Source organism: Phyllobates terribilis, unplaced genomic scaffold, assembly GCF_046119375.1.
Source record: "Phyllobates terribilis strain yellow unplaced genomic scaffold, ASM4611937v1 Scaffold_9__5_contigs__length_417890890, whole genome shotgun sequence".
Classification (NCBI taxonomy): Eukaryota; Metazoa; Chordata; class Amphibia; order Anura; family Dendrobatidae; genus Phyllobates; species Phyllobates terribilis.
Window position 1 is genome coordinate 113,838,908 of NW_027362769.1, and position 27,518 is coordinate 113,866,425.

Consider the following 27,518-nt stretch of genomic DNA (forward strand, 5'->3'; position numbering starts at 1 on the left):
CTGTGCACACGCCATGACTAAAAGCCGGCAGCTCCTGGGTGGAAATAACTTCATTTTCTCCCAGTAGCCGCGTTTTAAGTACAATTCTTCTCAGCCACCTTAATGCTATTAACCCTATATCTGCAGGTAAATAGTGTTTTTCCAAGGTGACCGAATCCCTTTAAGCACGTTTACTTTGATGGAGCTGACTAATTCTAGATATAGCTTTTAGACAAGAATGAAGCCATTTCTTAGAGGGGAAAGAAAAAAAAAAAAAAGAGGTTTCTCGAGACTCTTCTTTTATCACACTTTTAATACAAATTTGCAAATTGTTTTTCAGATTTGTGATGTGAAAAATTCTGCAAATCAATTTGCCCCATGTATCCTAATGGTAATTGGATTGCAAATCAATTTTTGAACATTAAGTGGATGAATCTCTATTGTATACATCAGGGGTCTCAAACTCGGCTAAGTATATGGGCCGCACATAGAAAAAATGTGAATTTGAAGGGCCACATTCTTTGCAGGATGACATGAAAATTTTAACGATACCATTATTGTTTTTTCTATACTCCTTTTGGATCATTTTTGGCTTTATTTAATTATTTTTCATGGAATTCATTTTATGGGCTATAGTACAGTTTTATACTTTTTACAAGTTTACAGTTTTACAGTTTTTACAATTTTTATTTGCTTTTTGTGTCCCCTAATTGGCCACATACGGTGATTTTTTTTCTTACAACTTGCACCATAAAGTAATTCTAACCAACTTCTTATCGTAATGCCCCCATCTCGTGGTAATGTCCCCCATCCTGGCCCCCATCTTGCGGTAATGTCCCCCATCCTGGCCCCCATCTTGTGGTAATGTGCCCATCCTAGCCCCCATCTTGTAGTAATGTGCCCATCCTGGCCCCCATCTTGTAGTAATGTGCACATCCAGATCCCCATCTTGTAGTAATGTGCCCATCCTGGTCCCCATCTTGTAGTAATGGCCCATGCTGGTTCCTAACTTGTAGAACATTCAACTGAAAATAATCACTGACTTTGGTGGCCCTCAGGACCAGGCCGCAATCATTAAGGGGGCTCCAGTGCCTGCAGGCCGCATTAAGCAGCCTCAGGGGCCGCATGCGGCCCTTGGGCCGCGTGTTTGAGACCCCTGGTATACATCAAGAAAAAAAGTATACATCTCACCATAAAGCCATCAGGTATACATTTTATTAACAAAATACACTTAATGGAGAAATCCATCCAAACTTTACACATCTCGATATGTGTCAGCAGATTCCATCAATGTAGTCCATGAGTTTAGTACTACCAAAAGAACACAAGGGACTGAATTTTAGCCTGTCGTTGGTGGATTTCCAGGTTATATGCACTATCTTCAACGTGTACACAGGGAACAAGCTCCTGGAGTACACATTTGTGTTTTCATAGGTCCTCTATTTTCCTGATTGAGGCCAAACCTCGTTTCATTTTGGCCTCCATCTCGCCAGTAAGTGCCTGCAAACCCTTTGTGCAGACCAAAGTTTCTAAAGAAAGCATATACAGTGCGGTATATTCTTTTACAATGGAGCGATATGGTGGATGGCTCTCACTAAAATTTGATAGGATCCAGTTGAAACTCCTCCAGCAATTACATATTTCCTTTGACTGTCGTCACATGGTTGATCTTTGCCCAGCCTCATCTAATTTCAGGTTCCTTTTTCTGGCTTCACTGTTTAAATCCACATCAGACTTTTCTTTGCCGTAGTCAGCGGTGCTGGCGTCATCAGCAGTACTTCCAAATGGATGTTGATCTTTCAGGACGTGCTCAGGTGGCCTCTTCCAGCCTGGTCGTGTAGTTATCCATATAATTAATCCACCAAAAACAGCAATCATGAGCCCCAAAGTGTTCACGAAGACTCCATGTGGTGGCAAATTACTGTAGGGTGGATTTTTCCTTTAAATAGAGAATAATGGATTTGATTATTACGGGAGTATTCTGATGGTAAGAACTGGCACCAATTTTTACTTATCGTCTATATTGGCAATAACCGGTAGATCGATCTGGTTCTGATCTCGGGAATCTCAACCAGCCAATTGTATGCCACATTTTACTATCTTCATTCACCTCTGAGGTGGGTTAATATCAGAGATGAGCAAAAAGTTCTGCGCAACCCTGGCTCGGCATCCACTTTGGTACTCCATGGCAGCTGGATCATGGCACGGTAAACTTCCTTGGTTAGCACTTGATTGTTGGCATACTGGGCGACTGCTCTGATTACTAAACCACCCCGCGACATCATGGCGGGACTCACATCATAATGCCGCTTGAGGACTAGCGACTCATACGACGTTGCGGGGACCTAGCAATCATAAGAGGAACCCAGGATGCCAACATTTGCTGAGAGAGGAAGTTTACCCAATCCGGCTTCCACGGTGAGGAGGTCCAAAAGTGGATGTTGAGCCAGGGTTGTCCAAATCTTTTGCTCATCTCTATTTAATATAGATACAAAAACTTATTATAATTAGTAAAGTCAATATATTTTGCTGGGATGACACTTACAATGAAAATATGAGTTTCTCCGTGATTCCCATAAGTGCCGTCGCAATAATACCACCAAACAGAAGAAGACCAGAGTAGACGTGGATCGGCATAAGAGCAGCTCGTATGGAAACAGGGGTGAACGGAAGAAGGTAGACAAAAATACTGACAACGAGCTGAAAAGACAAAATTAGGAATGCATTGAGGATTTTGGGAGGTTGTTTAACATCGATAAATAACTAACTATATATTTTTTTTTTTATTAATTAAAACCACTTACTGACTTTTTTTTTTCTGATTTATAGATTTTTTTTCATCCATCTTTCCTTAGCTACAGCAACCAAATGGATCATAGAACACAATAGCCTGGAGATGTTCATTGACTTCTATGGGACAGTGTTCTAGGCATGCTCATTGATCAGTGCAGAGGTCATAGTGCAGGGAGGGACAAGAGGTGTGCTATGACCATCAAGTTTTGGAAGTAGTAGACCTGATATAGATGCCGATCTGTCAGCTGGCTTTCACATGTGCACATGTAGCTCTTTCAAAGTCAAGTCCAGCAATATCATTACATTGCCAGTCCGTTCCTCCATTACCTAGAAATCAGCATATATGCAAATGAGGCTAAAGAACTATTTGAAGATGTGAAGACTTTGTCATTCCAGCTCTATTCCCCGCCCAGCACCGCCGCCTCCTACTTGATTGATAGCCTCTATGATGTGGCAAAGGAGCCATCAGTCAAGCAGGAGGAGGCGGCACTGGGTGGGGAATAGAGCTGGAGTGACAGAGGCTTCAGATCTACAAATAGTTCTTCAGCCTCATCTGCATATCAATTCAAATGCTAATTTCTCAGTAATGGAGGAACGAACAGGCCATGTAAAGGTATTGCTGGACTTGTCTTTGAAAGAGCTACATGTACATATAGTTTGGGATGTGAAATCCTGCTGGCATATTCCCTTTCGAATAGAAATTTGCATACAGAATGTTAAATAAGAAAAATAAATAATCCAGTGTTCAAAGGCAGAATAAACTATGGCGCCATAGAATATAGGTAAATTATTCAAGGGTGACTTATTCCACTGTAAGGGGTAGAAGAGACACATTGACTTATCCTCTTCCTGGATTGTTTGTCACACTCAGTGTAAAATAGTCTCAGTGGAGGTGGGAACATCATGGTGTGGGGCTGTTTTTTCATCATATGGCCCTGACAAACTTCATATAATTGAAGGAAGGATGAAATATACCAAGACATTCTTGATAAAAATCTGCTGCCATCTACTAGGATGATGAAGATGAAATGAGGGTGGATATTTCAGCAAGACAATGATCCAAACACAGCCAAGGAAACTCTCAATTGGTTTCAGAGAACATAAAGCTTCTAGAATGGCCGAGCCGATCACTGGACCTGGATCCAATAGAAAATGTATGGAAGGAAATAAAGCTCAGAGGTCATAGAAGGAGCCCACTGAACCTCCAGGAGGAGTGTTTGTATGGAAGAATAGGCCAAAATCACACCTGCGAAATGCCTGCAACTAGTTTCTCCATGCAGGAGGCGTCTTGAAGAGGTGATCACCAACAAAGGCTTTTTGTACGAAGTAAGTGTTCAATACTTTTTCCCTGTGTCATTTCTCATTATTACATAACTTAAATTTATGGACATCTCTGATTTGATTTCTTTGCCTGTGTGGATTAGATGGGCTGTTACCAACATCTGTTGTGAATTTCATGTCAAGAGCACCTTTAGAAATAGAGATTTACTTAAAAACCTGGTGACATGTTCTACAGCGTGTCAAATAAGTATTAATGAGACTATTTGACCCCGAGTGCGATAAACAATCCAGGAAGAGGATAAATCAAGGTGTCTCTACAAACCCCTACAGTGGTCTTAAGCTGGCCATACACTTTAGACCTCATTTGTACCAAAAGAACGATTTCAACCAAATCAATCGTTAATTGCATGGTTTTTAGATTCCAAATGTAACAACACAGTTTCTAATCTTAATTAGCCAGACGTCTAGATTTGTTAAGACAAGAGAAATACACTATTGTGTTTGTGTTGACATTAGAACTTGTGTGTGTTTCTTTGGTGGGTCAAGAAGGACAGACCAGTATTTGTCTAAGGCCACGGCCCCACTATCAGTATTTGGTCAGTATTTTTTCTCAGGAGTGGGAGCCAAAACCAGGTGAGAAACAATCACAGAAAATATACAATAGAAACAAGTGCACCAATTCTGCATTTATCACCCACTCCTGGTTTTGACACCCACTCCTGAGAAAAAATATTGACCAAATACTGATAGTGGGGCCGTGGTCTAACCCTGAATGTTGACTGCTATTGGTCTGTGAATAATGTTTGTTACGATGCTAATTGCATATTGTACTAAACCAGCTAGTTGTTGATTTACAAGACCACCAACTTTGTAAATTGATTAAATGCTCAAACAATGAGACCTTTTTCCTTTTGTTTTCCCCCTTCACATCTTTATGTTGCTATTCACCCCTAAAAAGCACCTTTTTGGAATTGCATTGACACCTGCAATCTCCTGTCTGGATGTTTCTAAAACAGAGATAGCGTTAAAACAATTGGACACAACCTAATATGGCCGCTTGGTGTAATGGTCAATGTCAAGTGACCTGGAACATCCTCTTTAAGCCAGGTGAGTCTGCAATTTTACTTGTCTAGGTTAGGGTTCGTGCACACGTAGTTTTGTCGCAAAACCTGAAGGATTTCCTACTACCAGCAAAGTGAATGAGATCCCTTTAGTTTCATGCACACGTCGCTTATTTTTGATTTGCAGCGTGTAAATACTTTGTGTTTTGCAGTAGATTTCAACAGTACTAATGAATGGGGAAAAGTCTGCAACAAAAAGACATCTAAAAAACGCCTGTTTTGCAGAAATTTCTGTTGCAAATACTTAACGTGTGCACATACCCTTACGAATATCATCATTCTGGAGGCGCTTTTTCAATGGTTTAGTTCACAATACTTTTTGCATTGTAGTGTTATAGATTACTGTACAGGATGTCATCACCTGTAACTTTGTAGGGAATTTGGAGCTTTGTATTTAGAGAACTTTGTTCTAATTCCTATAAAGACATAAAAAGAAATTAAAATCTGCAGCTAATGTAACAAAAGAAACACTACTTATCCAACTCTGAAGCCCTGGCGGTACTCTCAGTCTTTATTTACAAATGGTCGGCATGTGACTGCTGCAGCCAATCATTGGCCGTAGCGGCGACATGCTGTGCTTTTGGTATCACCGCCTGGCAATAGGGACCATGATATGTACACTACAGCACATGCCCACTGAGGCCACTAATTGGTTGCAGAAAACATGTGCCGGCCAGAGTGTTGGCACCGGATCATCTAAAGAAAAATTAATTTATTTTGTAATATAACTTCTCCATGGAGAAAAATATGCACTCCATTCAGTTTCTGTATTTTGCATCCAGCTAGACAAGGCATAGGGCATATGGAGAGTTCTTCATCTATTCAAAATGGTGATGAAAAGGTTGGGACACATTATATCAGCTATGACTAAGAACACTTTTTGTGCCTGAAACGCGCCAGTTTTGTTCTCTTTCCCATGTGCTGATTTTTTAAATGGATTTTCTCTACTCTAATAAAAGGTGTTGGGTAAAAAAAAAACCTCTCTCAAGAGTGCTGGATTTTCTCCTCTTTTTTTCCCCTAAACATTTAGACTATTTACATACTCTATATTGCTAACATTACGAAGTCTTACCTGCAAAACAAAAAGTATGACCACAGTCAGCCCAACCCAGCTGTGCAGACTGTACATGTTGGGAATGTTTTTGGCGTTGTGGAAATCAAATACGGCTACCAAAGCCACCACCACGAGAACGGTTGCTGTAAGGTGCAGGCCGGCATGTATGCACTTCATGAGCAGCTTGCTACATTTCCAGGTCCATGGTAATCGGTAAACTATAATTGCTGGAAAAAGAAAAAAAACAAAGTTCAGGAGTGTGAAATTTAAGAAGCTTAAAAAAAAAAAAAAAAAAAAAAAAAAATAATAGTATAAAAAAAAGGTACTCGAGACACCTTCACATTTCTTTAAGGGATTTTTTACTGCTATTATATTTTTATTTTACTCATTCACTTATATAGCGAAATTAATTCCACAGCGCTTTACAGATAATATGATCACGGTCCCCATTACGGCTCACAATCTACATTCCCTATCACTATGTCTTTGGAGTGTGGGAGGAAACTGGAGGAAACCTGCGCAAACACGGGGAAAACATACAAACTCCTTGCCGATGTTGTCCTTGGTGGGATTTGAACCCAGGACCCCAGCGCTGCAAAGCAACAGTGCTAACCACTGAGCCACCATGTACAGTGCTAACCACTGAGCCACCGTACTGCCCGAGGTCCTATTCTCAGGAGGTAAAAGGTCCTAAACCTGGCACCTAGCCATTATCTGCTCCGGCAGCAGCTGGGTGTAAACAGTATGCACCTCCATCACACTTTTGTGGCTGCCCCCCAGGTACTGCAGGTCTACTCCTGTTAATTTTAATAGAAGCTGATCTGCATCTCCTTCTCGTATACATCAGTAAAGCCAATGAGCCTAGTAATTAGCTGCAGTGGTCAGGTGCCAGGTGCGCTGTAGTTGTCCCATTAGTACTGCAACCTTTAAACAATCATCAGGAGTAGCAACAAAGAGCCAGCGCCGGAGAAGGGATCGGTAAGTAAAGCTCTGATTTTTAAGACAATAGTCTATAAAAACATTCTAAAGAGAAAACCCCTTTATAAATATATAAATCTTTGTAGTAACTTTTGTGTTCCTTAAAACACAACTCAGAATCCACTGCGTAAAGTTAAATGATAAAATCCAGTCACCAGCAGGGGGAGCTTACTGCATACTGTTTGAAAGATGAGCTCAATAATAAAATAATATTCAGTGAGCTCCACCCGAAGGTGACCAAGTCTATGTTTCCATGCGGCAGTAAAAAAAGCTGCTTTCAATATGCCATTTTTGCGGCATTTTTTTGTGCAGATGACAGGTGTGCTTTGTTTACAGTAAACGTTTAATAAAGTTAGTTTTGTTCACCAAAATCAGTGAAAAACACTACAAAAACGTTTAGTGTTTTTTTCACTTTTCCATTGCTTTCTATGGGTGAAAATATGCTGCAAAAACGCTTAAAGACTGCAGATTTCAAAAAACGCGTCAGCGTACCCGCAAGAGGAATTGACATGCTGCGGATTTGAAACATGCACCACAGATCAGTTTGTAGTGCGTAAAAGAAAGAACAGAGGACATGAGATTTCTATAAATCCCATCCACTTTGCTGGAGCGGTAAAGACCATGCATTTTTTATGCCGCCTCAAAAACTCATCATGGGCACACAGCCTAAACAACAAACTGATAAATGTGAAGAATCTGTGTAATGTTAACATTTGTATGTTCCTTATCTGTATCCGACGCCCTAGAAGTCTTCCACCCATAAATAATACAGAACAGGAGATTCTAAGAGCCTGTACTCACTGTACTTCTACTAGAGAGGCTCACTTGGAGTTTCTTGATGAAACATTCGTACATGCCGTCCCAGATTTTGCTATTGCACATGTTTTTCCATATCCTGTGCTCCAAACATGGAACAATAAGATAATCACTTTTTTTCACCAAAACAGCCAAAGAAATTAAATTAGTGTCAGTGTCTTAATGTTTGGCCATAATTATGACACATTTTTTAAATTCGATTAAAAAGTTGCAAAATGTTACAAATAGAAAAAAAAAAAAGTCTCTGTTCTGCTTCACACGGTCTGTTGAATCGGAAAAATGCAGGAATTTTAGCCAGTGATGTATGGTGTGACAGATTTATAAAACAAGGCAAATACAGAGATTTAAAGGGGTTGTCCACTACTCGGACAAACCCTTCTCACTCCATATGTTTGTCCCCAGTAAAATAATAACATCTATACTCACCTCTGGTCCTGGCGCCTTTCCATCAGTGTCAGCACCGTTTCTCCCAGGGATCATTGTTATGTCACATGATCTCTGCAGCCAATCAGTGGCGGCTTCACTCTTCCCACCTTCGGACAAATCACATACATCCGGAGGAAATGAGAACAGCTGCTGCCCTCTGACTTCCTCTGGATCTATGTGATTTGTCCAAAGGAGAGGTGCCACGCAAGGTGAGGGAAAGACTAAGTGCAACATGAACCAAAGAGGGGAAGGAATCCAAAACACTAGGGAAAGAGGGAGTGGAGAACCCTAGGCAGATCTAATATCACCCTGCCTACCCTATCGTCCCTACATAGGTTCCACACCTATCGCCGAGCAGGAACCTAAACCCTGGATGATCCTAGAGCTTGGCCCTAGATAGGAAGGGGACAGGGTGAGCACTAATTAAGCCCAGGGTCGGACATATCGTTGGTGCAGCATGTGCGGCATGGGCACAGGGGCCCAAGAGGTGAGGGGGCCCATTTTCATCTTCAAACCAGGTGGAATTGTGCCTTTTGATGAGCTATTGAACTACAAAGGGCCCATAAATTGTTCTTGAACAGGGGCCCTTTCCTGACTGTGTCTGCTAATGGTCAAGCCCCACTACAAACTAAAGACAACAAGGTACACAAACACTTAGCTTGAGCAGACACCAAAGAGAGAATGCCAACTGTCCTCCAAGGGCACCAGAGAAGAAACTAGCCAACTGCTAGTGCTCCAAGCCAACACAGAGGTACATAGAACTATCACGGGTGCCTCTCTGGAGAAACAGAGTATTTAACTACCAAGCACAAGTGTGTCAATCAGCAGCAGAAGATGGAGGTAGCTGCTGGGACCTAAAGGAAGAAGGATATAACAATACTGAAGAGATGAGAGGATCAAGAAGGCATCTGCAATGCCAAGCACAGTGACCTTCTGCAGCCGGCTCCAGAGCGACTGTCTCACCTGACACACCCGTGACAAGAGGAGAGTGAAGTACACACTAATTGGTCACAGGGATTGTATGACGCGGCAGTGTGAAGCGAGCTGCGGGAGAGACAGCGCTAGAATAGGAGGAGAGTACAAGGCGATGTTCACACTTTCAGGATTTGGTCAGTATTTGTAAGCCAAAAAACATACAGATTGCGAATTGATTGTGGACAACCCCTTTATCTTTGGCTATGACCTCATTCGGTGATGTCCGTATTGCACATACATTTTCTATCAGAATATAATACGTACTTATAATCTAAGGGGCTGTTCACATGTCCTTGTTTTTTTGCAGACCATGTGTCCCTCCAAAAATCACAGAGACATCCATTTACAGTCATATGAAAAAGTTTGGGCACCCCTATTAATCTTAAGCTTAATGTTTTATAAAAATTGGTGTTTTTGCAACAGCTATTTCAGTTTGATATATGTAATAACTGTTGGATACAGTAATGTTTCTGCCTTGAAATGAGGTTTATTGTACTAACAGAAAATGTGCAATCTGCATTCAAACAAAATTTGACAGGTGCATAAGTATGGGCACCTCACCAGAAAAGTGACATTAATATTTAGTAGATCCTCCTTTTGCAAAAATAACAGCCTCTAGTCGCTTCCTGTAGCTTTTAATGAGTTCCTGGATCCTGGATGAAGGTATTTTTGACCATTCCTCTTTATAAAACATTTCCAGTTCAGTTAAGTTTGATGGTCGCCGAGCATGGACAGCCCTCTTCAAATGATCCCACAGATGTTCAATGATATTCAGGTCTGGGGACTGGGATGGCCATTCCAGAACATTGTAATTGTTCCTCTGCATGAATGCCTGAGTAGATTTGGAGCGGTGTTTTGGATCATTGTCTTGCTGAAAGATCCATCCACTGCGTAACTTCAACTTTATCACTGATTCTTGAACACTATTGCCAAGAATCTGCTGATACTGAGTGGAATCCATGCGTCCCTCAACTTTAACAAGATTCCCAGTGCCGGCATTGACCACACAGCCCCAAAGCATGATGGAACCTCCACCAAATTTTACTGTGGGTAGCAAGTGTTTTTCTTGGAATGCTGTGTTTTTTTGCCACCATGCATAACGCCTTTTTGTATGACCAAACAACTCAATCTTGGTTTCATCAGTCCACAGGACCTTCTTCCAAAAAGAAATTGGCTTCTTCAAATGTGCTTTTGCATACCTCAGCCGACTCTGTTTGTGCGTACTTGCAGAAACGGCTTCTTTCGCATCACTCTCCCATACAGCTTCTCCTTGTGCAAAGTGCGTTGTATAGTTGACCGATGCACAGTGACACCATCTGCAGCAAGTTGATGCTGCAGCTCTCTGGAGGTGGTCTGAGGATTGTCCTTGACTGATCTCACCATTCTTCTTCTCTGCCTTTCTGATGTTTTTCTTGTCCTGACACTTCTGGCCTTAACAAGAACTGTCCCTATGTTCTTCCATTTCCTTACTATGTTCCTCACAGTGGAAACTGACAGGTTAAATCTCTGAGACAGCTTTTTGTATCCTTCCCCTGAACAACTATGTTGAATAATCTTTGTTTTCAGATCATTTGACAGTTGTTTTGAGGAGCCCATGATGCCACTCTTCAGAGGAGATTCAAACAGGAGAACAACTTGCAAGTGGCCACTTTAAGTAGCTTTTCTCATGATTGCATACACCTGGCTATAAAGTTCAAAGCTCAATGAGGTTACAAAACCAAAAAAAGTGCTTTAGTAAGTCAGCAAAAAGTAGGCAGGAGTATTTAAAACAAGAAAATGATAAGGGTGCCCATACTTATGCACCGGTCAAATTTTGTTTGAATGCAGATTGCACATTTTCTGTTAGTACAATAAACCTCATTTCAAGGCAGAAACATTGCTGTGTCCAACAGTTATTACATAAATCAAACTGAAATAGCTGTTGCAAAAACACCAATTTTTATAAAACATTAAGCTTAAGATTAATAGGGGTGCCCAAACTTTTTCATATGACTGTATTACAGGCAGCATCACGGATGACACGTACAAATCTATGGGCCCGTGAAAGTCACATACAACACACAGATGGCATCAGCATGCTGTCCATGATTAACATTGCAAAATTTAGGAGAAATTTTGTAATTTATTTATCCAAACGTAAAAACGGTTACACAGACCAGACACTGATGATACCGGTACCATTTTTTCACGAACGAGGTCTAAATTAACAGTACTTATTAAATTTTCCACCATTTTTAGGATTTGTTTGCTGTCGTGGGGAACATTCTTCTTATACCGAGCGACCACTTACTTTCACAGCTGAGAATTTAATACAGTGCATCCAGTTTAGGCAGATCTCTGCTTTCTGTCATAAAAAGGTTGTATCAAGGTATTTAAAATGTACATTAATTTAACATATTAATGTACTTTGAGTGGCATTTCTGGAGTACAAATCGCAGGCCTTTTTTTATAAATCTGAAGGGCAGGCATAAACACGCCACCATACCTCCCCGGCTCCGTCCATTTAAGCAGAGTTAAGTCAAACTAGTGGAAAAAAAAATGCTAAAATTGACGCAAAAAAAATTGCGACTTTACAAAACTTTTCCAGTTTTCTGTCGAAAAAGCTGTAGTAAAAACGCTCTCACAATTGGTAGAGAGACAGGGAAGGGGGCTGGCTTGGCTAATTAGCTGAGTTAGACAGCCTGCACCCATCATTAACATCAAGGGCGAACAGATTGGTAATGTGGGGAAGCTATCATAATTAAAAGAAGCCATCCAATTTATTTTATTTTATTTTTTTCACTTCAAATGTGTTTTTAAAAACAAAGACAAAATAATTACTACTCTCATCTCCTTTCACCTAGCAATGCAGAGAAAACGCTCCAACTGACCTTCAGGTCTTAGTATACCAGCTACTATTGACATCCTTGCCTGGAGACAGGAGAATTGATGCCAGTAGTAAGGTATGTGAATGCTAAGGCCACCAATTGGCTGCAGTATCCATATGATGACTGCAGCCCTAACCCGCTAAATGCTGCGATCTCTGCGATTGCAGCGTTTTCCTAGCATGCAGAGGGACAAAAGCCCCTGTGCTTTTGGATCGGAGACCCCCTAACATCATAGCGGATTCCCGATCATGACGACATCGGGTCACCATTGCAATGATGACACCCGGGTCTCCAGTCACTACTAAGTTAGTTAGAACATGTGCAGTGCATGATCTAACTAACTTGTGTCAGTTCAGAACTGACAGTTATAAAGTATAGCAGTGATTGGCTATACTTTATAACTGCGAACAGACTGCAGAAAGTGTAAGTCCCATAATTGGACTAAGTAAAAAAAAAAAAAATAAATCTGAAAATAATTAAAAATATATATATTGTACTGATAAATTTGTAATTTTATGTAAAACAACTAAAAAAAAGTACATCTATTTGGTATCGCCACGTCCGGAACGATCTTTCCCCATAAGACTGTCACACTAGTTAACCCCTTCAGTGAACACCTTTAAAAAAAAAAAAGGGAGCAAAAAACGATGCTTCATCATCATACACCTAACAAGAAGTGGTATAAAAAGCGATCAAAAAGAAGAAAGTAAATAAAAATGCACTGCTGCAAAAGTCATCTTGTCCTGCAAAAAAACAAGCCGCCATACAGCTCCATCAGGCAAAAAATAAAAAAAAAAAGTTATAGCTCTCAGAATAAAGCAATGCAAAAATAATTGTTTTCTCTATAAAATAGTTTTTGTGTAAAAGCGCCAAAACATAAAAAAAGTGATATAAACATAGTATCGCTGTAATCGTACTGACCCGAAGAAGAAAGCTGCCTTATCATTTTTACCATACGCAGAAGGGCATAAAAAAAATAAAACTATTACCGAATTGATGGGTTTTGTTCACTCTGTCTCCCAAAAATTGGAATAGGAAGCGATCAAAAAATGTCATGTGCCCAAAAATGGTACCAATAAAAACGTCAACTTGTCCCGCAAAAAAAAAGCTGTCACATGACTCTGTTAGCCAAAATATGGAAAAATTATAGCTTGTTTTAATTAAAGCGTCTTTTTAGTGTGTGACAGCTGCCAAACATAAAAACCCAATATAAATCTGGTATCGCTGTAATAGCACCAAAACGAAGAATTAAGTCACCTAATCACTTATACCGCATGAGGAACAGCGTAAAAAATAAATAAAACCAATGCTTCACCTGCTGCTGATTTGTTCATTCTGCCTCCCAATCGCAGTAAGGCTCGGCACACATTTATCCTGCCCTCTATGCTGAGCGCTTACATCGAGATTTCCGTGTAAATCTCTGAAATACGTGATTCAGATGGAACTGCTGGTGGAAGATTCTCTATAATGAGGCAGATGGAGGCATTGTGGATGCCGTCTGGCTTGTGATCCGGCGGTGTCAGTCTTTTTATTAGGCGTGCATAAAAGCATTGTTGACCACCGTTTTGTGCACTTTTTTTTTTTTTTTTTTTTTCAGAACACTGCTAAACAGAGGCCAGATGGAGTCCAGAGTAACTCTGCTGCCTCATTATAGTGAATGGATCCCTTGGGATTTCATCTGAATCACGTCGCTAGGAGATTTAGATGGAAACCACGATATAAGTGCTCAGTGTAGAGCACAGGATAAATGTGATCCCAAATGTTATGTAAAATGTTCCAAACAAAAGTTTCAACTCAATCCACAAAAAAAACAAATCCCCACTCAGGTCTGTCATCTGTCAATGGAAATATAGGGGCTTCCACATTACTGGTAGTACAAAGGCTCTGGAAAAGCTAAATGGCTCCTTGCCCCCCAAAAGAAATCCAGTGAATTCTGCGCTCCAAATACCCCCTCCCTTCTGGGCTCCAGTGTTCCTAGACCACATTTAGCGTCCACATGTTTTGCATTTCTGTAGCAATGCATGTCTCCAGAAGCATGAGCTGGGTATAACGTACTCGTCACTACAACGGCAGCTTGCAATTTTCACTCAGCAACATACATTGCTGCTTGATTCTGGAAAACACCCATGGAGTCAAGATTGTCACTACACCTGTAGATAAATTCCCAAAGGGGTATAATTTCCAAAATTGGGATATTTGAGGGGGGATTCTGCTCTTCTAGCACTTAGGTGCTCTGTATATGGAGTCCGCTAACTATTCTAGGAAAAACTGCGCTCCAGGAGGCAAATAGCGCTCTGTCCCTCCCGAGTGTCGCTGTGTGGCTAAGCAGTACTGTACAGCCACATACATGCTGTACATTCAGCAGAAATTGTGGGACAAATTTTGGTACCATTTTTACCCACTTCCCCTTGTAACAATTTAAAATCTGGGGAAAAAAACTAAATTTTGGTAGTAAAAATGTAATAATTATTTCTTCACTGTCCAATGATATAAAATTCTATGAGGCACATGTGGTGTCAATATGATCACTGTACCCCTAGATGAATTCATTGGGGAGTGTAGTTTGTTAAATGAGGTCACATATGGGGTTTCTGTTGTTCTGGCACCTCAGGGGCTCTGCCAATATGACATGGTCCCTTCAAAGCATTCCATCAAAATTTGAACTCCAATATGGCGCTTCTTCCCTTCTGAGCTTTGCACTGTGCTTCAAAAGTAGTTTTCGACCTCATCTGGGGTATCGGTGTACTCAAAATAAATTGTGCAACAAATTTTGGGGTCAATTTTCTCCTGCTATCCTTGTGAAAATGAAAACATTTGGGGCTAAAACAATTTGTGTGAAAAAAAAAAAAAGATATATTTTTTAATTTTCACAGATCAAACTTGTAAAATTCTGTGAAGCACCTGGGGGTTCAAGGTGTTCATCACATGTCTACATAAATTCCTTGATGGGTCTAGTTTCCAAAATAAGGTCACTTGTGGTGGGTTTCCACTGTTTAGGCACATCAGGGGCTCTCCAATCATCCGCTAATGATTCCAGCAAATTTTGAGTCAAATGGTGCTCCTTCCCTTCCAAGCCCTGCCATGCGCCAAAACAGTAGTTTTCCTCAACATATTGGGTATCGGAGTACTCAGGAGAAATTGCACAACAAATTGTATGGTGCACTTTCTCCTGTTACTTAAAATTTGGGGCTAAAAGCATTGTTGTGGGAAAAATGTTTTTTTTTTACATTTTTTTTATTTTCACGTCTCAATCTGGTAAACTTCTGTGAAGCACCTGAGGGCTCAAGGTGCTCATCACATGTCTACGTAAATTCCTTGACGGGTCTAATTTCCAAAATGGTGTCACTTGTTAGGGGTTCCCCTGTTTAGGCACGTCAGAGGCTCCCCAAACGTGACATGGTGTCTGCTAATTATTCCAGCAAATTTTGCATTCAAGAAGTCAAATGGCGCTCCTTCCCTTCCGAGCCCTGCCGTGCGCCCAAACAATAGTTCCCCCCTTACATATGGGGTATCGGTGTACTCAGGAGAAATTACACAACAAATTTGGGGTTCCATTTTCTCTGGTTACACATGTGAAAATAAAAAAAATTGGGTCTAAAGTAACATTTTGTGAAAAAAGTTAAATGTTCATTGTTTTCTTCCACATTCCAAAAATTCCTGTGAAGTACGTGAATGGTTAATAAACTTCTTGAATGTGGTTTTGAGTACCTTGATGGGTGCAGTTTTTAGAATGGTGTCACTTTTGGGCATGTTCTGTCATATAGACCCCTCAAAGTCACTTCAAATGTGATGTGGTCCCTAAAAAAAATTGTTTTGTAAATTTTGTTGGAAAAATGAGAAATGGCTGATCAACTTTTAACCCTTATAACTTCCTAATAAAAAGAAATAAATGGTTTAAAAAAATTGTGCTGATGTAAAGTAGACACGTGGGAAATGTTATTCATTAACTATTTTGTATGACATATCCAGGGGTGGATTAAGAGTAGCAAGGGCCCCGGGCAGTTTAGAAGGCGCGCCCCCCCCCACACACACACCTGATGTATCACGTGACATGTCACATGGTCCCCTGTGATAGATCATGTGATAGTTCACATGAAATTAATTTGGCACAATATTAATTATAATATGTTTTTTTAGGCTGTGTGCCCACTATGCGTTTTTTAAGCGTTTCCGCAGCGGCAATTCCGCTGCAGAAACACTTAAAAAAAAAACGCTTGGTAGAAGGCCTGCCATGTTCCCCAATGATAATCCGCATGTGCTGCGGATTATCATTGCGGAAAAATCCGCAGCACTACCAATTATTTTGCGGAAGCGCGGAACTTTCGCCGCCATTGACTTGCATTGGAACACATGGAATCCGCATCACTGCATCTGTACATGAAGATATCATGCGTTTCAATGTGCGGATGGTACCCGGGTTTGGAGAAGGGGAGACTCTCCTCTGGACCCCGGTACCATAGAACCTGTAAAAAAAGAATAAAATAAAAAATAAATATTATACTTACCTTCTGATGGCCCCCCGGTGTCTTTATCCGATGCGTCCTGGCTTGCCGGCAGCTCGCGATGGTCGGAAAAGGACCTGCCGTGACGTCATTTAGTCATGTGACGGGTCACGCGACTGCTGACATCAGCAGGCCATCAGAAGGTAATTATATATTTGTTTTTTACCATTCTTTTACTGTCACACTATATAAATACATGCCGGTTGCATGGATTTATATAGTGTGACCAAGTTGTCAAGCACTTTCCAAGTGATGCTAAAATCGCTTGGAAAGCGCTTGTCAACCCGCATGCGGAAATGCATGTGAAGAACGCTTCACATCCGCAAGTTCCTGGCAGGAAAAACGCATCTACAATCCGCATGTACTATCCACATGCGTTTTTTCTGCCAGGGAGATGCAGAAACGCTCAAAAAAAATCCCGAGCATTTCTGCATCGTGGGCACATAGCCTTACATTAATTGTATGACTCAATATTGAGCACACGTAGCCATCTATACACAGCGGGAGGCCGCACGGCACCACCCATACGCAGCGGGAGGCCGCACGGCGCCACCTATACGCAGCGGGAGGCCGCACGGCGCCACCTATACGCAGCGGGAGGCCGCACGGCGCCACCTATACGCAGCGGGAGGCCGCACGGCGCCACGCACACACACACACACACACACAAACATATACATACACGTATAAACACATTTGAAACACAAAAATACATATAAACAGACATCACACAATGATACCTGCCTGCTCACACACACACATACATACACACACACTCTCACCATCCCCCGGCTCGGCTCCAGTCCTCCTGCTCTTTTCCGGTGTAGCACTTCAGGCCGGGTGCGCACTGCGTGACGTCACAGCTAGCCGACACGGCCATGCACAGGGCCGTGTCTCCTAGCAGTGACACGGACGGGCCAGCACAGGGAAGTTAACTGCTGCAGTGCTGGCCCGGCCGAAGAAGAAGCAGCGTGCGCCGCTGCTGGGGGAGCGGTACGGGGGCCCCCCCCCTCCACTGTGTGCCGGTATGCGCAGCACATATAATGAGGGTAGTCTAGCCATAGACACCCCGGAGCCCCGGGCCCCCGGACGGTAGCCCGGATTGCCCTCATTATAATCCGCCTATGGACATATCTCTCTCTGATTTAAGGGCATAAAAATACAAAGTTTGAAAATTGCTAAATTTTAACCAAATTTCCTTTTTCACAAATAAATGCAAGTCATATCGAATAAATTTTACCACTATCATGAAGTATAATATGTCACAAAAAAAAAATCTCATAATCAGGGGGATCTGTTGAAGCGTTCCAGAGTTCTTACCTCAAAGTGACAGTGGTGAGAATTGAAAAAATTGGCCCGGACATTAAGGTGCAAATAGCCTTGGGGGGCGAAGGGGGTTCAAGTGTGAAAACCCCTTTATAGCCGTGTTCACACTTCTGTTTAGGCGTTCTGATTGTTTGTTCAGCTTTAACAGACAAATGGAATGTCCAAAATGGATCCATCGTCGTATAACTAATGGAAACAGAAGCAGAGAGCCCCCACTGATTATTATGGGGGTCGGTCTCGGTTCTGTTATGTGTCCATTTTTAAACTGGGGAAAAAAAAAAAAATCTGCATTCTGCTGCTTTTTCTTCTGTTCTAAACATGGACACATAGCAAAACCCAGACATACTCCATAAAAAAAAGTTTCCATCACTTATGAAATCAGTTTTAGTCATTTATTCCATTTGTCTGTTTGTCATAATAGAATGACTGGACGGAAGTGTGAACGAAGCCTAAAAGATAAGTTTAATCAATTTGCATTCAGAAAACACAAAAATGACTAGTTTTAATTTGGTAAGACATTCCCTTTAATACTTTGAAGCCCTAATATTTCTAACAGCTACTACAACATATCTAATCCAGGCAATCCTCTGTGAAAATACATCAGCAGCACAAATCTGGACTGCTCCCATATGGGATTAGACGGCTTTTCTTTGGTTGAATGAGCTCACACGTGACAAGCTCAGTGGCATCTTGGCTCTGGAAATAATTTCTGGTGTTTCACAACTATATTAAAGTAACCCTTTCAGTCCTTGAGTTTTGAAGTTAGTGTTATTTTTGCATTATCATTGTGGATCAGCAACCAAACTGACGTACATCAGGAGCTGGTGGAGGAGTGCTGAGCATAACAGGGATCATGGAGATCAGGTCAAGGGCCGACTGCAGCTTGGACATGAGATCCAGTATTTAGGCAACTGCTTAGCAAATGACAGGTGTAAATAATTATGGAATCCAAACAGAATGATGAAAAATTAAACCCTCATTTGTTAAAGACTATAGATGGCCCATGTATCCATGATTTTTACACGTCATTTAATGTAAAAATCTGCAAACTTCAGCTTTTGTGACATTACAATTCCCAGCATTTACTGATGGCCACTGGCCGAGAAAAGCCCATATAAGAAGGCGGTTTGCTGCCTTTCAGCAATCGTGCCCTTTGCTCCATGAGATCCTTAAATGGAGCCCATCTGGTCCGTGCACCAATAGGCTGGACCCATGGCCACCTGGAAGAGCAAGCTGGTCCCTCTGTGATGAAGCAGAGGAAGACTGCAAGCTTCTTTTGGGCAGGTGGCAAACCAGTGGTCACGAGATGCCCACAAAGAGCTGCGGAGGAGGACATTGAACAAGTAATTGACCCGCAGTTGTTTGGGGCTGATAGTTTTGCCATGTAGGGGGATGGGCCTGTGAGTGTTCATTGTGGGCTGATATTTAAAGGGTAATGTCTGTGGTGTATTATCATCCAGAGTCGTTAGTGTGGCACCCCTGAGGGTTCGACCGCCACAGGGATGCTGCACTTCTCTAATGGAGTGTAGTGTTCCTCCTCTGAGGTAAGGACAGTGTGATAGTCGTGACCCAACCTTTGAATCCAACACCACATTTCTCCACCAGAGGGAGCTAGTATGCACTAAGTGCTGCTCCCCTGGTTACAGGGGGACTGGGGAACACAAAGTAGTAGGAACCAGTTAGTGGGTGAGGGTGGAGGACTTACAAGTTAGTTACACTTCAAATCTAATATTTAAATGTAAGGCCATCTTGGTTCTTGTTCTCTGACTGATGTCTGACAGTACTCGGCTGTACTATGGCTGTACCCTGACTGGTGTCAGAACGTGATCTCCTACCCTGAAAGTGGATCCTGTGTGGGCCTGCAGGGGATGAAGACACGGCCCTAGTCCCTAGGCCTTGGGATGATGGGCAGGCGGGAGATAAGGACTATCTCAGCCCGGTCGAGGACAATGAGCAAGAAGGCCCGGGAGCTCGAGTGTGGCTCCACAGTAAATGGGTCCCGGGGAGGATGCAGACGGAGCGGAGTACGCCACCTGTTCTCGCCTAGCTGATCTATTCAGAGGGATTCCGGCTGCAAGAGGGGTACCGGCCCCCGACACCCAACCTCGTCACTCCAAGTCCTGGTTGGGAAAGCCCGGTAGGCCCAGAGGATCCCACCGGGCATCGGATGGAGAGGAATTGCCACCCGTGCCCTAGTCCTGAGAGGAGCTCAGAGGGAGACCCGGCCTATCTGCACACGCACAGACGGGAAAGGGAGAGGTCTGTAGTGCAGGAACACTCTGGTGTAGGGTCCTGACTGAATGCTGGACTTCCTCGGAGGTAGTCGGACCCCCATCCCTGGTAGCTGCAGGACTCCGCGGGGAGCAGGGAGTCGCCTTCCCGCTGACGTCTCTGAGTAAAGCCTTGGAAGTTCACCCCTATGGCCTCCGGACTCTTTATTCTGCGCTACGCAGACTTTCTAGACTACTACCCCCGTCATCCTGTCTCGCTGCCCTGAGGCCCTGCTCCGCCTGTGGGGAGTAGTAACAACTTCGGCTGCCATAACACCAGGCCTCAGCGGACTGCAGCAGCGCTGGTGGCCTTCACCAGGTGCCACAGGTGGTGTAGTCGAGATCAGCCACTCAACCCGGATAAGCCCATACCATCCTTCTTTTAATGTGACGGCCCTGGGCACGGAGCGGGTCCGGGCCACGGCTGCACCCCATCTCTCCAACACAGGACCCGGCTCCGAGTCCCCCATCTCCCGGGGTAAAAAGGGGCTTTCAAGTAGAGGCGTCACAACGGCGTGCGGGGCCCCTTTAAGAGGGAGGGAGCGCGCGTGTGTCTCTGTCTGACAGGGGGCAGAGACGCCGATACTACACTGTTAAATCATTATATTCACCTGTATCTTACAGCCCCCCTCCACACACACACAGTATGATGCCCCCCTCAAAATGGAACAGATAAACAAACATAATTTGGATCCTGTTCATTTCTATTTCTAATGGAAGCAGTAGGGAGCTGTTGATTAATATGAACTCTGTCTGGTTTCCATTTGCATGCAGGACTTTTTTCTTGCACTTAAAAAAACAAAAAAAACAACTATCAAACGGAAACCAGACAGACTCCATGTAAATCATTAGGGTACATCTTCTTCCATTCGAAACAGGAATGAACAGGATCCCAATTCCATTTATTGGTTCTGTTTGTTTTAAACAAATGGACATGTGATCACAGCCATAAAAGGGTATTCTAAAGTTTGCAAGTTATCGACGATCCCTGGGACAGGGGATAATTCCCGATTGCTGGGAACCTCCACCAATCCTGAGAACAAGGGCTCTTCAGTGTGAATGGAACAGTAGTTGATCATGGGCACTGCCGCGCCATTCATTCTTAATGTGACTGCCGGAGATAGTCAAGTGCAGCACTCAGGTGGTTAGTATCTGTATAAGAATGAATGGAGCAAAGCTGTGCATGATCGACCCCCTCCAACCCTCTTCTCCATTCACATGGGGTTCTCAGGAACGATGAGGGTCCCAGTGGTCGGACCCCCAGCCAAAGTTAAGGGATTACTTCCAAACTTCATAACTCCCCTTTATTGACCTTCCTACACAAGTAAAAAAAATGTTTTAGTTCTAGCTATTTTCATATGACACCCATATAGAGCAAAACAGACCGGAAACCTGACCTGTACTGAAAGTGATAGTCATGTAGGAAAATAGATGGAAGGTGGAAGTATGCTAGTCCATAGCCAGTCATGAACCGAAGATGACTGTCATCTACTCCATGCACACGGTTATACTCCATGCAGGGCAGATATCAGGGAATCGTCCAGCTGTTCACCAGCAAATGTCCTATCTTTCTCCATCCTAAGGGCTTATACATATGGTATGGTATCACCTATACAAAACTTGTGTTTCTCCTTAGTTCCATGCACTGCCATAAAGCCATCCAGAGCAGATTGCTTCCCTTACATATGGAGTCTGATAGAGGAATGTCAACATTTTGTTTTCAGGTTGGATTTGTACCTTTGCTTACTTGGTAATTGTGATGCAATGCGGTGACTTGGGATGTTATTTGGTGGATCTGTTCCTAAACAGTTATGTCATTAGTGACCAATAAATGAGTTTTAGATGTGTTTTGATTGTGGCTTTAAGAAGAAACCAGATATTGTATAGTAAAAACATATTCCTTGGGGTAGGGCCACACCTAGCATCCAGTATGCAGTTCTAACCAAAATTTACCATTCTATTCCTGCAATTTATTTTACTGAATGTTAGAGTACGACAGATTGCATCTCCAACATTTGAAATTTGTGTTGTAGAAACCTACATGTGAAACAGGCCAGAGTATTATCCCCTTACCACCACTGCCAATTTTAATCTTGGTGTCCCCCATCCTTCTTCCAATAGCCATAACTTCTTTTTTTTTTTTTTTTTCTTTTTTATTCCATCCACATAGCACATGACGGCTTGTTTTTTGTCTCTTAGGACACTTGAACTTGCATTGCTTGTTCTGTATACTTCAATACAACTGTATTCCAGTGCACACAGAAAATGGTGGTCTCCCATGAAGCCTAGCCTCAGGCTGGTCTTCACAGGAGCACAGTCACTGCAGGCACGAGAGTTTTAATCAGGTTACCGGCTGCCATGGCAAGCCATTGATATCTCATGACCACGTTTCAGGAGTTGCTAACTGGCACTTAGCGTGCTGCTCCACCCCATGGACCACATGCTATAAATGCTTTGTCTGAGATTGACATCCGCATTTTAGGGGTTAACAGGAGCTCTGATCACTCCTGTTATAGGCAACTGACGGCAGTGTACCATAGCCAGCAGTTGCTGAGTATGGTGCTGGCTCAGCTCCTGAGCCTACACTATACATGGGGACCATTGTTGTGCTGTACATGTACTGCAAATGTCAGGAAAGCCTTAAAGGGATTTCCAGAATTGCATTATCTCTCAAGCATTAATTTAAAGGGTTTCCCAGGTGGTGAACTTTGCTTTATGTAAAAATTACAAAATTAACCTTATTTATCCTCTGCCACCCCGGCGCTGCCTCGCTGTGGCTGTTACCAATGTTTGCTGAGATGGCTGTAGCAGTGACATCATAACTACATCATGTGACCTCAGGGGCTCAATAAGGCTCATTTTGTTATTTTACTTACCCCTGTTGCACAGGTACTGCGCACCTCTGTGGCTGCCATTTTTTTAATGCTACTTTACATTGTCTTTGACAACATGACCTCAAAACATTCAGACCGCTATTTAGGTCCTCTCCATAGATGCTCACACTGAAAGCTAGGTAGGAAAACTTCCACTTAGGCCACGGCCCCACTACCAGTATTTGGTCAGTATTTTTTCTCAGGAGTAGGAGCCAAAACCAGGAGTGGGTGATAAAAACAAGTGCACCAATTCTACCTCTATCACCCACTCCTGGTTTTGGCTCCCACTCCTGAGAAAAAAAATACTGACCAAATACTGATAGTGGGGTCGTGGCCTTAGACCCCAACTCTGTCAAATGCTCTTCCCACTATCTAGTTCGCACAGTCCAGAAAATTTCAAGACTATACTTCCAGGCCATATCTCAGTTCTCCCACACAGACTGTTCCAAACCCCCCACCCAGGATCTTTCCTACTTCACAATATCACCTGAATACACTCTTGCACAGGTCAGACCTCTCCACCCTTGCCCCAGCTGAGTCTATAGCGCTAATGTGACGCCTCATTCTCGAAAGAGCCCCTTTTGAGTTTACCCTGGGTGATGGGGGGACTCGGCGTCGGGTCCTGTGATGAAGAGATGGGGTGCAGCCGTGGCCCGGACCCGACCCGTGCTCAGGGCAGTCACATGAAAAGGAAGATGTTGTGGGCTCGTCCGGGTTGAGCGGCTTATTTAATGACTACGCCACCTGTGGTGCCTGGTGAAGGGTCACCAGCGCCGCTGCAGTCCGCCGAGGCCTGGTGTCACGGCGGCAAAAGTTCTCACTGCTCCCCACAGGCGGAGCAAGGCCTCGGGGCAGGCAGGCAGGATGGAAGGGGGGTAGTAGTGCAGGGAGTATGGGCGTCGCATGGCATGGTGCAGAATGAACAGTCCGGAGGCCATAGGGGTGAACTTCCAAGGCTTTACTCACATAAGAGATGGCAGAAGGAAGGCGGCTCCCTGCTCCTCGCGGAGTTCTGCGGTCACCAGAGACGAAGGGGGTCCGACAACCTCCGAGTAAGTCCAGTGTTCGATCAGGACCCCACACCAGAGTGTTCCTAAACTACAGACCGAGTGCTTTCCTGTCTGTGTGTGTAAATAGGCCGGGTCTCCCTCTGAACTCCTCTCAGAAAAAGGGTACGGGTGGCAGCGCCGCTCCTTCCGTTACCCGGTGGGATCCTCAGGGCCTACCGGGCTTCCCCGACCAGGACATAGAGTAGCAAGGTGGGGTGTCGGGGGCCGGTACCCCTCTTGCAGCCAGAATCCCTCTGAACAGATCAGGTTGGCGAGGACAGGTGGCGTATACCGCTCCGTCTGCATCCTCCCTGGGATCCATTTGCGGTGGAGCTACACTCTTAAGCTCTGGGCCTTCTTGGTCATGGTCCTTGACCGGGCTGAGACATACAGTATCTGCAGCCTGCCCCTCGTCCCAAGGCCAAGGTACGAGGGCTGTGTCTCCATCCTCTGCAGGTCCACACAGGATCCACGCTCAGGGAGGGAGATCACAATAAATGACAGTCAAAAGAACCAACGAAAAAGGACCTAGAACCAAGATGGCTGTGTATTAAATATGAAATTTAAAGTGTCACTAAAATGTGAGTCCTCCACCCTCGCCCACTAAAATGGTTCCCCTAACTCTTGGTTCCCCAGTCTCCCTGTAACCAGGAGGGCAGCACCTAGTGCATTCTAGCCCCCTCTGGTGGAGAAATGTGGTGTTGGATGTGGAGGTGGAGTCATGACCATCACACTGTTCTTACCTCAGAGGAGGAACACTACACTCCATTAAAGAAGTGCAGCATCCCTGTAGCGGTCGAACCCTCAGGGGCGCCACACAGTCCTATGGAGTCCCCGGCCAATGGCCGGAGGACCTTTCATATAAAAGGCACCTCCTCCAAAATGGAGGTGCCCATGCAAGGTTGTAGCTTTGTGTCCTAAACGCTGCTTCAGCCCTCAGGTTCAGTCCGCCAGCCTGACTACCAGTCCAGTCTGCCTGCCAAGTGTACTGTACTCTCCAGCCCGACGGTCTGCCTACGATCCAAACCCGCCAGTCTGTCTATGGGCCTGGCTTGCCTGCCTATCTGGAGAACGTACCAGTTACCTGCCGTGCCTATCTGTCAGCCTACCTGGGGCTCCTACCAGTTACCAGCCGTGCCTATCAGTCAGCCTACCTGGAGGCTCCTATCAGTTACCTGCCGTGCCTACCCAGAGGCTCCTGCCAGTTACCCGTGGGAGTCACCTGCTGTCACACAAGGACAGGCCCAGAGTAGCACCTGGTCTGTCTGCTCGGTCCTTCCCTGGTTCATGGATTCGATTGAGCCGCCGTGCGACCTTGGTCAGTCCGAGTTGATACCTAGTTACGCCCCTCTGGTCCCTCCTTGCACCGCAGCACAAAGGTTCCACCACCCGGATCCGTAACAAACAGGAAGCAGTCGGCTCCCTCTTCCATCGTTGAGCCTGTGCATCTGAGCACGTAGCCGAAGCGAATACGTCACTACATCGCGACTGCTGTATAGACCTTTAATACACAGCGCAGACCGGAGCAGTGGGGTTAGGAGAGTAGTTTTATTTATTTTTTTAAATTGTTAGTACTTGTGGGAAAGTGTGGGGACATTATGCAGCGTGAAGGGACTGTATGGGCATAATATTGTGTTGGGAGCTGTTGATGAAGGTACAAGGGCTGTATAACAGGAGCAGTATGATTTACTTTTTTTTTTTTTATAAACTTTATTAAAAGAAGTAAATGATATGGTTTTGATTAGCTGCTACAGATAAGAATACAGGTTACAATAAGCCCTGTCGTAACACTTAGCAGCAGTAGAAAGTCACCAGTAGTGAGGAGCGCAAATGCTCGTTACTAGAGTTTGCTGAGGGTGCTCGGGTATGCACAGAGTATCGCGGGGGCGCGAGTGACATGTTCAGGTCCCAGCGGTCGCATGTTTTGCAGCTGTATGTCAGCCACAAAACATGTGAGGATTGCCTAACATACACGGGCAACCCCCACGTGTTTTGTGTTTGTTTAGGAGCCGCGAAACATGCAGCCGCAGGACTCGAACACCCGTGATACTGGGTGCATACCCGAGCACCCTCGGCAAACTCGAGTAACGAGCACTTGCGCACATCACTAGTCACCAGACTTAATTCTGCTCAATATTAAGTGATAAAAAATTATAAAACAATAATAATAGTGCGCAAAATTAAGTTCAGCCCTCCATAACAGTCATGGTGTCTCATGTCGCCCCTTGAGAAAATTGCCTACCCCTGCAATAGAGAATGCGGTCAAGCGTGTGTACTGCTGCTGCATTCTAAAAAGGATAAAAGTGCTCCGCTCTGGCAATCGCTGGAGTTTCCAGCGATCGAATAGCGTAAGTGGTAACTCATTTATACCAAACAACCCCTTTAAGGGAGATAAAGACATTAGTTATACAGTATTTAGTTAAGGCTAACTTTAATTTGGAATTTCAAATTTTTGCATGGAATTTTATTATTATGGAAAATATAAAATGTTTAACCATCACCATGTCTTATTAGTATATATGTTTTATAGGCACATGCACTCCTACATATCCAAAATCAAATATTTAATCAGACACTTATGTAGGGATACCTGACCCTGCTGGCCTCCCCGGGGTGCGGGTTTCCTGCCAGATGTTGCATGTGGCGAGTAGTTACAAAATGTTATTTGTTTACAATTACTGACTTCTTCATTTTCTAGCATTCTGCATCACATGCCGCTATAATTTTTTGGGGAACTGCATGTTCCACCCTATTTTGTCAATTTGTATCGAGCGATAATCTACAAAAACAACTTTTAAAGTAGAAAGAGTAAAACTAAATTTGACGCAGAGCATTGTAGCAGTCTAAAGTGTCTAGATGAGGCAAACTCAACCTGCACCAAAACTCATAGAAGGTCTTATTAAAGTGTAATAGGAGATAAGTATTAACCGCTACCAAACACTTACCAATCCCTTCGATGAAGATGAAGCCTGTGATGATTAATACTGGATGCCAGTTAAATTCTGCATTGCCTCCATCCCATGCCAGCCCGTCACTGTAGTGTAAAACCCAGATCAAAACAAAAATGACCAACGTGAATCCTAAAATAAGGGATGACGCAAGGAAAAACAGAAAACTTTTGTAACCTTCCATCTTCAGCAGCTCATACTCTGCTACTGAACTGACTTTGTGGAATGGTTAGAATGAGCCAGTGAAAGGGCCCACCCCG

The 27,518-nt window shown here is 43.6% G+C and overlaps 1 protein-coding gene across 1 annotated transcript; it reads right to left on the reverse strand.

Annotated features, from left to right (window-relative positions):
- Nucleotides 1–274: 274 nt before the first annotated feature.
- On the reverse strand, nucleotides 275–27,518 carry CYBRD1 (cytochrome b reductase 1). The gene is made up of 4 exons (XM_073646962.1): nucleotides 27,256–27,518; nucleotides 6,247–6,455; nucleotides 2,525–2,679; nucleotides 275–1,918 (listed from the first exon to the last, which is right to left on the reverse strand). The coding sequence occupies exons 1-4, from the start codon at nucleotides 27,440–27,442 to the stop codon at nucleotides 1,636–1,638; spliced, it is 834 nt and encodes a 277-aa protein (XP_073503063.1). The 5' UTR covers nucleotides 27,443–27,518; the 3' UTR covers nucleotides 275–1,635.

What these genes read in the sequence shown, in the direction of transcription:
- CYBRD1 (XM_073646962.1), bottom strand. Translation starts at nt 27,442, where the DNA reads ATGGAAGGTTACAAAAGTTTTCTGTTTTTCCTTGCGTCATCCCTTATT. An exon ending in TCATACTTTTTGTTTTGCAG is followed by an intron (nt 2,680 to 6,246) that starts GTAAGACTTCGT and finishes TTGTCTTTTCAG; the next exon opens with CTCGTTGTCAGTATTTTTGT. An exon ending in GAGAAACTCATATTTTCATT is followed by an intron (nt 1,919 to 2,524) that starts GTAAGTGTCATC and finishes CTCTATTTAAAG; the next exon opens with GAAAAATCCACCCTACAGTA.